The sequence below is a fragment of the Schistocerca piceifrons genome, chromosome 4 (genome assembly GCF_021461385.2).
Source record: "Schistocerca piceifrons isolate TAMUIC-IGC-003096 chromosome 4, iqSchPice1.1, whole genome shotgun sequence".
In the NCBI taxonomy this organism is placed as follows: domain Eukaryota; kingdom Metazoa; phylum Arthropoda; class Insecta; order Orthoptera; family Acrididae; genus Schistocerca; species Schistocerca piceifrons.
In genome coordinates, this window is record NC_060141.1 from 271,913,531 (window position 1) to 271,925,573 (window position 12,043).

Sequence of the window (12,043 nt, forward strand, 5' to 3'; positions counted from 1 at the left end):
CTGTATCATAAAAAGACGACTGAGTAAAAAATAAAAAAAATATACCTTACAATAAGTCAATCACCGTCTCCGTAAATGTACTGCAAAATCATATGTGTATAATAGTTACCTCATATTTTTGGGAAGTATGTGTTAAAAATCTGCACACAGTTTAGAGGTAAATAATCAAAACTACACAAATACAGAATATACTTTACAATCTTTTCTCGGTGCTGATTATTTAGGTTTACTTCTACTCCAGTCAATTTTGATGTGTATATTGTTTAGCAGAATATGAAAGGCAACACTAAAGTTTCTGAATGCTGTTGGCTAGAGGAAGTGTGGTGCCAGCTGCACATAAATGCTGTCGGCATTGTACGGGTTCCAGTTCTGGGGAAGAAGGATCCAATAACCACTTACGCTGTGCCCTGATCGTGGCCTATGGCAGGTGGTATATCAGTTTTAGCCAAATTAAGGCCATTTTTTAAATAAATAGCTCAGACATATTGTTTGTGGATATAATACTGTGGCATTTAATCTGAGAATAAATTGTGCTCAGCACCATGTTGGTATAAAGATCAAACTACAGTCGGGTTATGGTATTTTGTGTACATTAACCTGTAAGTTACACCAGAAACCCCAATGAGGGAGCCGCATGTCTCTGGTACCGTTGTAGAACAAATTTTCACAGTTTATCAACAGTTACTGGTTCACTTACATTGTTCTTCTACTTTGGTAAAGGATCAGACCACAGATGTGTTGTGGAGTAGAGCAAATCTTTATGTATTTGGATAAATAAAATAGATAATGTGAAAATAACGTTGTTGCCCCTAATTTCAGGATTCATCCTCTTATCTTCTCCTTGAGGAATTTCTCAAACACATGCTGCCGTCAATTCATCATGACTGCTGGGTAGAGGTTGATATGAAACTATGTCTTCCTATCACAGCCCAGACATGCTCTGTGGATGACAAACCAGGGAACTGGGCAGACTAGTGAAGAATTTGTACATCTGTCAAGGTGGCTGTGGTGTGAACAGCAATATAAAATCTAGCTTCTTTCTTCTGGAAAGTTATGACAACAGTATTTACCATTCTTGCTGTATAGTGGCGAGCATTGAGCCTCTCTTCATTACGTACCAAATCAGTCCTGTCGTTATATCCATCACACCACGATACCAGCACTTGGTGTGAAACGGCTCTCGAGAATCGCTGCTTCCTGTGACCTCCACCAGGTCGTCTAAAGACTCATCGGAGTCGATGTGATCTCTACTAACAGAAGCGACACTTGTCTCTGAGCACCAATAAATGCAATATAGTGTTCCAGTAGACTACACCATGCAGCTCTCTGCTGCCTGTGGTATGGTGCTAGCAGTGAACGCAGCGTGGTAACTCAAGATCTCAACGAAGCTTCCAGTAATGTGTTACCGACAGTTCGTGATCACACTTAGACTGTAACCTCTGTCCAGATTTCAGCTGTTGTCATCTGTCTGTTCACATGAGCCAGTCTAACAAACATACAATCTTCATGTAATGTATTCCTTCTGGATTGGCCGTTGCCCACTCTTCTAGATATACTGTACACCTGACTCCATCTCATTACCATTCGTTCTACTGTCATTACGCTACAACCAACTACGTGCGATGCATCATATGATGCTCCCATGTCCTCCGTGTTGCTGATTCAACCCGTGTGTTAAGTCTCAAATAAAATATTGAAAATTGTCTGGAATAAGGATGAAATATCCTATATTCCAAAGCATGGAAGGAGTGGAATATTAGTTTGGATCTAATACTTTTCATTTCCGTCGGTTTCTGTTCAGTTCTTCTAGAGAAACTTAATTATAGAAATGAAGAAATCTAGGTGTGGAATCATAGTACAAGCCCATGTTTGAAGCAAATACACGAGTTGTGACCAAAAAGTAAGGGGAATTTTTGTTTTTCTTAAAAATTCTTTATTTATTCTTCAACGTCAACTTTGCCCACTTTAGAGTAATCCCCCTCAGATACAATACTCTCGTACCAGCGCTTTTTCCAATCTTGGAAGCACTTCTGCAACTCATTTTTCGTTATGGTGCTCAGCTCCTTCAGCGATTCAGTTCTTGTCTCATCAGTGGAGGCAAAACGACGTCCTTTCACAGTTCTCTTCAGCCTCGGGAATAGAAAGAAGTCGGAGGAGGCCATGTCCGAAGAATATGTTGGTTAAGGCAACACACCAGTTTTGGTTTTGCCAACACATCACGATCAAGCATTGGGGAGTGAGCGGGAATGCATGATTGAATTTCCATGAGTGGTTTTGCCACAGTTCTGGTCGTTTTTTTCAGGTTGCTTCATGCAAACAGCGCTTAACTTCCAGCTAGCATTCCTTAGTGGACGCACAACAATAAGGCAGGAACTCTTGGTGCACTATCCCACTATAATAAAAAAAAAGAGTGAAAGTAACCTTCATATGTCATTCAACTTGCCAAATTTTTTTCGGTCTTGGCTCTTCAGAAGTTACCATTGGCACGATTTGGCCCTGGTTTCATTATACCCGTACACCCATGTTTCGTCACCTGTTATACCTTTGATTAGAAGTTCTGGAACGTTGTCGACTTCATTCAGCAGTTCCTGAACTATGTCTACTCGACGCCATTTTTGGTTGAAATTCAACGATTTCGGACCAGCTTTTGCTGCTACACGTTTCATGCCCAAAACGTCCCAAATATTGCTTGGCATGAGCCAAAGGATATGTCGATATCATCATCAGTCTCTCTGGTGATGATTCGACGATTTTCCAGAACCACTTTCTTTACTTCTTCCACATTTTCGTCAGTAACTGATGTGCTAGAACGTTTTTAACATCATCTCGGCCCTATTTGAAAGGTTTATACCACTCGTAAACCTCTGTCTTACTTCTTCTAAATTCGCCACAAGCCACAGTCAACATTTCGAATGCGGCGCTGCACTTTATTTTATTTTTCAAGCAAAATTAAATTCAAATTCTTCGCTGCATCTTTTTGGAAAGTAAAAATTCTTCGAGCGCTCTAAAACACGTATAACATTTTCGACTGTCAACAGTAAACTAATTATTCAAAGCCACTGAAAATGCTGACATACATCAGGAACACGTGTACCAACAAGATAAAAAATTGAAAACCGGATGTATAAAGCCTGTGATATTAAAGAAAAATCTCGTTACCTTTTGATCACACCTCATATGTAACAATATTCGTTAGGTTTGTACATGCCGATCCGTTTTTCGTCAGTAGTGTTTGGTGTGTAGTTAAAAACCGTCCTCTCCTTACCTGTGACCATCATTCACTACTGTGGCGACAGAATTCTCTTTCACACCAAGAGAAACAACATGTCAGTTAGCATTTTCTATCATTCGGCTTACTGATGGTCTTCTAACATGGTTCCCACCTTTCTTTCTGTGTCCATGTCTACGTCATGCAGCAGAGTACATAATGAAGTGAATCTTAATAATAACGTGTACTGCCTATCCAAAACAATGTCGCAGTCTGAAATACATAGTGTTTCAAGTTTCAGAAACGGCTATAGCAATTCAGATTCAATGCCAATGGATGTGGTCTGGTTGCAGAGATGGAAACCAGGAGTTTCAGCTGGTGGGCCACTGATCCTGAGCGCAGATCTTCTGCAGAGCCTCCACCTGCAGATGGCTCCGGGACGAGGAAGGAAGAGTATGGCACCACAGCCGTATCAGCCGTGAAGAACTCCTTAGCCGGCGTCTCCTCTGCATCTCTGGATATACAGAGTCTCCTGGACAGTGACAGACAGCCAACTTGTCTTACACCACCGTTTCTGAAAATCATGTCACCAAAAAAAGTGTGCAAGTGACATGACGTCTCATGTAAATAACTGAAATTATAAGAGGATACAGCACGCTAATGTGACCGACATCCTTGCTACAGAAGTCGGACGTACGTCTAAACGGCTGGAGGGTTGTGAAGCGTTGTCTACTAACAAAAAACGTCGTGTATGAGATTTCTTATGCCATGTAGATGTCATATTATCAAGTATAGAGATTCAACGTGGATGAATGCGCTGCACTTGGGAAAACTAATTTGTCGTACAATTTATATGTAGCGTACAAGGGATCGAGAAATATGTCATCGTAGATTGAGGGACGTCAGTAACATGGATGGCATCCGACAACCCTTTTGTAAGATTTTCTTATGTTCTGCAATTGTAATTATTTCGCCTGTACTTTACTGGGACAAAAAAGCATGAGTGCGCTGCACAAGTAGTGAAATGAAATCTTTACTCTGTATTTAATGTAATCTGTGGTGCGCTTGCTCGCGTCAGTTGTGGAGCGCTAGGGAAATCTTATTAGATGCGTGGTAGCGAGCAGTTGAGTTTTAGAGGAGATCCGATTTTTGTGAATCTGTGAGAAATTATCTGGAATACTTTATTGTGATGATGAAATTTTTTTTGTAAAGATATTTTCTTTACTGTTCGTATGGAGAAGATTTCTGGAGGAATATTTCAATATAACCAATGCACGAGCAACAGTGATATGTTTGTTTGTCACAACTGTTAACTGAAGGAAATCTTTGTCCCTTACATAACCAATAATATTTATGATTAGTTTTAATTTGATCTATTTGTTTTCATTATATCACAAATAACGAAATTGATTTAAATTACTATAATCTGTGTAATGATAATTTCCTAATTGTTAGTCTTCTTATATTGCACTGTGTATTTAGATAACACTCAGAGCTTCAGTTTTCAAGAACCCTTTAAAGTAAAACCATCCTCCATCATTACCGAGCGAGATGCTTCCGTGGTTAGCACACTGGACTCGTAATCGGGAAGACGATGGTTCGAAGCCGCGTCCGGCCATCCAGATTTAGGTTTTCCGTAATTTCCCTAAAGCGCCCCAGGCAAATGCTGGGATGGTTCCTTTGAAAGGGGCACGGCCGATTTCCTTCTCATCCTTGTGATAATCTGAACTGTGCTGCGTCTCTAATGACCTCGCTGTCGACGGCACTTTAAATCCTATTTTCCTTCCTTCCTCCGTTATTCTTAGTAAAGTTTTAAATATTTCGTCGTGTGTGCATTGCACCCTACGCCACACGCAGCCACGGATTGTTTCTGACAAGCAAAGAAAAAGTTAGCAGTGAGTAGATTTTTCTTTAGCTGTTGCATTTGCTAATTGCACTGATTTCAGTTTGCCTTCGAGAGCGTCAGTACACCAGTTACAAAATAGCATTCTGAGCAAGAGGTAAGTTACTTCTTTTTTTTCAGGTCGGAACCCATTTTGCAAACGTCGTCAGAATTTTCAGATGTTGAGCTAAGTAAGCAGATTAATTTAGAGTGAACAGGGAAGGTAATCTTAAACACTTATTTTCTTACGAGTTGAGCAGTATTTTACTTTGTGGATGTTTCAACTCAGACACTGCAATTCATGTTATGTAACTTTCATAACTGAGTTCTAGTTAAAGAATTTTCACTAAGTATACAGTTAGTTTTTCTTGGGATTTAATTACATTCATTTTCATTATTTCAAATTCAGCATTCCACAAGTGCAATACAGGGCTAACCAACAGTCAGAGTAGCTTGGGAGTTGTATACGATATCTTCAGGACACGTTATACGAGGAGAAAGTTTTTGAAAAAGAATTTTCTGTATTTCATGTGTAGATAAATTACATAGAAAGCTTACATTTTGTACGGTATATCCCTGCCGTAGACCGGCTCGTGTAGCTTAACTTATAGAGTGGTAGCTTGTGAGGCAGGGAGCGGAGCCAAACCCAAGATTCTCAGCTGCATATGAGCATCTTACTGAAAACTTACTTCGGTGTCACCAGCTGCTGAAACGTCATTAAGGTTACCCATAGCCTGCAAGTACGCTGAGGTGACCAATACCATGGGATAGCCATGCGCACGTTTACAGATAGCGGTAATATCGCGTATTCAAGGTACGAAATGGCAGTGCATTGACAGAGCTGTCTTTTGTACGTGAAAAGGTTTCCGATGTGATTATGGATGCACGACGGGAATTAACACACTGTATACGCTAAGTGCTAGTTGGAACTAGGAGTATGGGACGTTCCATTTCGGAAATCGTTATGGAATTCAATATTCCGAGGTTCACAGTGTCAAGAGTGTGCCGAGAATACCAAATTTGAGGCATTGCCTCTCACCACGGATGAGGTAGTGACCAGCGGCCTTCACTTAACGACCGAGAGCAGCAGCGTTTGAGTTGTCAGTGCTATGCGTGAAATAACCACAGAAATCAATACGGGCCGTACGACGAACGTATCCGTTAGGACAGCGCGACGAAGCTTGGGCAACGGCACCGTGCAAGCTGGTGGCGGCTGCATAAAGGTGTGAGCTGTGGTTACATGGAATGGACTGGGTCCTCTGGTGGACCGATCATTGACTGAAAATGTTTATGTTCGGCTACAAGGAGACCTTTTCAGCCCTTTGTGTACTTCATACTAACAAACAACGATGGAACTTTCATGGATAATAGTGCACCATATCACCGAGACCCAATTGCTCTCGACTGAATTAAAGAACATTCTGGACAGTTCGACGGAGCGATTTGACCCCCCCCAGATCGCACAACATTAATCCCATCGAACATTCATGGGACATGATCTAGAGGTCAATTCGTGCACAAAATCCTGCACCAGCAACGCTTACGCAACTAAGGACAGCTATGGAGACAGCATGGCTCATTATTTCTGCAGGGACTTCCAGCAACTTGTTGAGTGCATGCCACGTCGAGTTGCTGCACGACGCCGCGCAGAAGGTGGTTCGGCACGATATTAGGTATCCCATTACTTTTGCCACTTCAGTGCACGTTGCCTATTCGGTACGCTCATAGTACCCTTAGAGCATTGCTTACATTGGAAGACTCGAAGCTCTATATCTGGTTCATTCATGATGTGATGTGCGCGGTCCGCTGCCACAGCTTGCACTGAGGACCCGGGTGTTCCCCTTTCCGTCCAGTTCATGTTTTCTGAGAGTTCTATATTAGATCTGCTCCCATCACATGCAGGGAGGAAAGGCGTACGGCCCCTAAATGTCGTGCCAGTAAAATACACTCATGCAGCACTGTGTCTGATAATTGTTTTCCACATGGTAAAGGATGAATTTGCATAATTTGCTGATGTAAAAAAAAAGGGTGCCTGTGACTGGAGTAGCCTCCTAGACTAGAACCATGGTATGCCAACGCAATAAATCGTGATTTTGAATAGGCCTCTCGTCTATTTGGATTGTACTGATGCTAGGCTAAGCGCAGTATGAGAGAGCGTGCTACAACATAAACACTAGACATGATTGTCTTGCGAACTCTATGCTATCAAGGCTGAACCTGTAAGTAGGCTGTTTAGGTTTTTTTATTGGTAACGCCACCTCTGTATGAAAATCACTGGCTGTGCTGTGTGCAGTCTGTGGCTGCTTTGCATTGTTGTAATACTCGCCATTGTAGTGTTAGGCAGCAGGCTGTGAACAGCGCGTAGCGTTGGCAGTTGGAGGTGAGCCGCCAGCAGTGGTGGATGTGGGGAGAGAGATGGCGGAGATTTGTAATTTGTCATGAACTGCTATATTTATATATGATGATATCAAGGTAAATACATTGTTTGTTCTCTACTAATATCTTTCATTTGCTAACTATCCCTATCAGTAGTTAGTGCCTTCCATAGTTTGAATCTTTTATTTAGCTGGCAGTAGTGGCGCTCGCTGTATTGCAGTAGCTTGAGCAGGAATTTTCTTTGTAGTTGTAGTTTTTCATTGTTGTACAGTAAAACAGTTGTGGCATGCATGTAGATTTGTACCAAGTATTTCACAGCTGCGCTGGCAATTAAGTAGACATTATTTCCATTGCTATGTTATTTTATTTTGCTCTTCAAATTGCGCTTTTCTGTGTTATCGTGTGAAATACTGTGACAATAATGGCGTGTGAAAAACGTAATACTAGGCTCCAAAGTAAACTGAGAAATGACAGTGAAGACGAAAGCAGTGTGTTAGCGCCGCAGAGTAATGAATTAACTAATGTTCAAAGTAGTAATTGGGTAATTGCGCATAGGGAAGTGGAGCGGGCGGCAAACAATGGTGTAGACAGTGAAACAGGTAGTGAACAGGGAAGCGTTATCGATCGAATGGTCGGCAACAGCTCGCCTCGGGAATCGGGAATGACAGAACACAATATTGCAAATACTGCAGCCTCAGGTTTTGGGTTCCCACCGTTTTCTCAAATGAGTCAAGACACATTTTCCACTTGTCAAAATGTGAATGTTGCCGGTGCAACTTCACTGCCGAAAAGCACTGAGGAACATGTTTCAGACACCAGTGCATTGTTATTACAATTAATGCAACAAATGGGACAAAAGCTTGAAAAGTTAGACACAATGGAACAACATCAGAGACAAACACAGCAACAGTTAGACACAATGGAACAAAATCAGAGACAAACACAGCAAAAGCTTCAAAAGTTAGACACAATGGAACAAAATCAGAGACAAACACAGCAAAAGCTTCAAAAGTTAGACACAGTGGAACAAAATCTTAAAAAGTTAGACTCATTGGAACAAACACTTGAACAAACACGTGAAGATTTAACTACTGAGTTACATAACATTGAATCGAAATGTCAAAAAGTCTGTAATGACGTAAAAACACAAATTTGTGAGCATTTTCAACCTATTTTTTCGCGGCATGAAAATGCATTACAGAATCACGAAGCAGCCATAAAAGAACTGCAAATTATTGTTCATGAAAATCATGAGACCTTGCAAGCTAAATTTGACTCAGTTGTATCTACCGATTCGGTTACGCAACTTGCAAAAACTCAGGAAAACTTTAAGGACACAGTAGATACTCTGAAACTTGGTTCAGAAAAACACACTGAAGAAATAAGGACACTATCGGAGAAAGTAGCCGAACTTTCGGATCAGGTCACTAACTTATCTACAAAGGTAGATGATGATCTGAATGACACAAGACCCGTAGCCTTCACTGACACAGAAGAGTATGAACAAATAAGAAAATTCAAACAAAATCAGAATCAAATTAATACACAACACCAAAGAGAAATCCGGGAAGTACAAGATCAGCTGACACAGGTAATACAAGAATTACATATTTCAGAGGACACTGGCGCTCCAACACGGGAAGAGGGACTTAGAAACACGGAAAAGCCGCAAAATAATAACACAGGGCATTTCGGAAGTTATGAAAGAAATTGGCAATGTGCACCGAATTTTGAGATGGAACGGCCGACACAACCTAACAATGACCGATATGCGACTCGCCGACATGATGATTTTGACTATAAGCTGTTCATTACTACACATAAATTCAAAACATTTAAGAATTCTGGCAACGACATTCATCCACAAGCATGGCTCCATCAATTCTCTCATTGTTTTCCTCCCAACTGGTCGTTGGAACACAGATTAGAATTTATGTGTGGCTACTTAGAGAATGAACCAGCTGTAAGAATGCGATCGGTCATTCACGATTGCCACAGTGAAGGAGAATTTTACCATGCCTTCCTCTCAGCATATTGGTCTCAAGCCACACAAGACCGAGTAAAACATGGTATCATAATGATGAAACATTTCGAACAATCTGAATTCTCCAGTCTTGTGAAATATTTTGAAGACATGTTGCACAAGAATCAGTACCTGTCAAACCCATACAGCCCCTCAGAACTCATCCGCATTTGCTTAATCAAATTACCTGAACATTTACGGCATATTATTTTAGCAGGACGTTGCAAAGACGACATTGAAGCTTTTCAGGGACTGTTACAAGAACTAGAAATTGACACTGATAATCGCGGAACGCGAAAACAAGGACACAACAATTACAGGTCACATCCGTCACAATTCCGTGACGACAGAAACAATAACCGGACACGACTGGTCTATTCTTACAACGCAAATCGTGACCAAAATAGACACCACCCGTACGACAACCGTTGGCAGAGTAATAATAGTTACAAAGAAAGATCACATTTCCGTAGTAATGAATATGACAGAGACAATCATAGAAACAGATAATATGACAACCAGAACTATTCTTATCACGGGAGACAGAATAACTTCAGACGCAACAGTTCAGCGCGCAGTTACGATTCCGGGAGAAATTCTCCACCACGTGACCAACAAGAAAGAAACTATGGAATCTACCGACATGACGACAGACGATATGATCGTAACGACAGACCTGAATTGCATCAGAACTGGCGGGATTCAAACAGAGCAGAGCCTTCTCGGCAAGGTGAATTTGTAGAAGTTAGGTCTCCTAATCCCAATAACGACGCGCGCCAACAAAGAGACAGACAATGACTCGCGCCGCGGGCACCCACGTGCGCCGGCTGGCTCAGAGAAAAATAACATTGACGCTAACCTTGTGAAAAATTACCGATGTAAACAACATGATAATTGCTTTGAAGTTGAAAGTCTGTGTACTAGGAAGAGTAAAGGATTGCACCACACTTCACATGTAAAACCGCTTACTGAGAGTAATCTGCTTTTTAACTTTGTCTTTGCCATAAAACTTTTCACTTTACATTACTAGTATGCTTTGTCAGACTTAGAATCTGTTAATATGCAACAATGTTTGAAGTTAAATATCCAGTCAAGAACCAAGAGAACTTATTTAAACAGAAATTACGAATGCATTGTTATAGTGAACTGATGACACAGCGTTATTGTGTGTGTACATTCTTGCTTGTTAGTGGCACGATTATGTAATGACCATAAGGCTCACATACTTAGAACATTTACCAGTACTGCTAATGAGATTTTAATGCAACATTTTGGTTTACTTGAAAATATATTCTGGATTTAAAGTACTTTCAGTGAGATACCAGATGGCACAGTGGTTAGTTTATGTGACAGCTACACGATTTTATCACGACGTTACTAATGAGTGACAATATACAATGTTACTTTTGCGGTGTTTCTGTTTTATATCTGCACAGTTTTTCTGAATTCTTCTGGAAATCAAAACATGTTTTATTAGTAACTTTTGTGGTATAGCTACAAGGAGACAGCCTTTTCCATAGCACAACAATACGTTACAGCACAGTACTTTCATCATCACGACAATAAGCGTAATAACTAAGATATCTCTACACAAAGCATTTCACTTTTGTTTATTATGAGGTAAGTACATTGACTTCTGCAGAACTTAGCTTTCGGAGGACGATAACTACGACACTTCCACACAGATTATGTTGCAACAAGACGCACATTTAGCGCTACAGTACACGTATTTGAGTGATTAAGTTTGTACTTAAAACATTTATTTTTAAAGATATTTGAAGTATAATAATACAAAGGTTTTCAGTGATACATTTCATTTCATTGCTGTAATCTGTAACACCTGAGGGTATAATTACATTAATCCTCAGGGGGGTATACACCTACTTTGTGTACCATGTGCGTGGCAACCACAAGGAACCGTAGCTAATATGGTATTTGCTTATACAGCTTTACACATTGGTACCATATTTCTCTAACACAGAATTACACAGCTATCTGATCATTTAACTGAGAGATAAACATTTTTTTATTACATCAGTGACAGATGTTTACGCAATTACACAGTTGGATAACTTCACACTTATGAAATTGTATTTTGTCTGTACTGTGTGAACTGTTCATATTTTTTCGGACCCATTGTGATACTATGAGAGCTTTGAATGATGTATTTGGTATGGGATCATGATTTTTAAAGTACGTTTGAGGCAGATGACACTTTTGACATGAGCAGAGAATTTTTTTAGGTTTTGACATTATTGCAGAAAGCTACGACGTTTTTGAGATTTGACTGAGGTGTTATGATGTTATTTTTTACGACGACGATGTGTATTATGCTGCTGAGGTATGTTTATGATCAATAAGCTGGTGCTATATGAGGAATTTGGTTATGCTATGTATTTATTATGATGAAATATTGAAGTGTCGTCGCAAGATTGACGTGTCGACGAATATATATATGTGTAATAAGGTAAGGAGTAATGAATAGTGATTAGGGACTCTGACTTATGGAAAAGGATGTTGGAAACCAAGAATCATACTTTAGAATTATGAAATG

General features: G+C 40.3%; 1 protein-coding gene across 1 annotated transcript in view; it reads left to right on the top strand.

Moving 5' to 3' along the window:
- Nucleotides 1-3,757, top strand: part of LOC124795792 — a 90,116-nt gene extending 86,359 nt beyond the window's left edge. The window contains exon 3 of the mRNA XM_047259872.1: nucleotides 3,562-3,757. Within this exon, the coding sequence (XP_047115828.1) occupies nucleotides 3,562-3,690 (129 nt within the window). The 3' untranslated portion in view covers nucleotides 3,691-3,757. The remainder of the gene's footprint in view (nucleotides 1-3,561) is intronic.
- The last annotated feature ends 8,286 nt before the right edge of the window (nucleotides 3,758-12,043 follow it).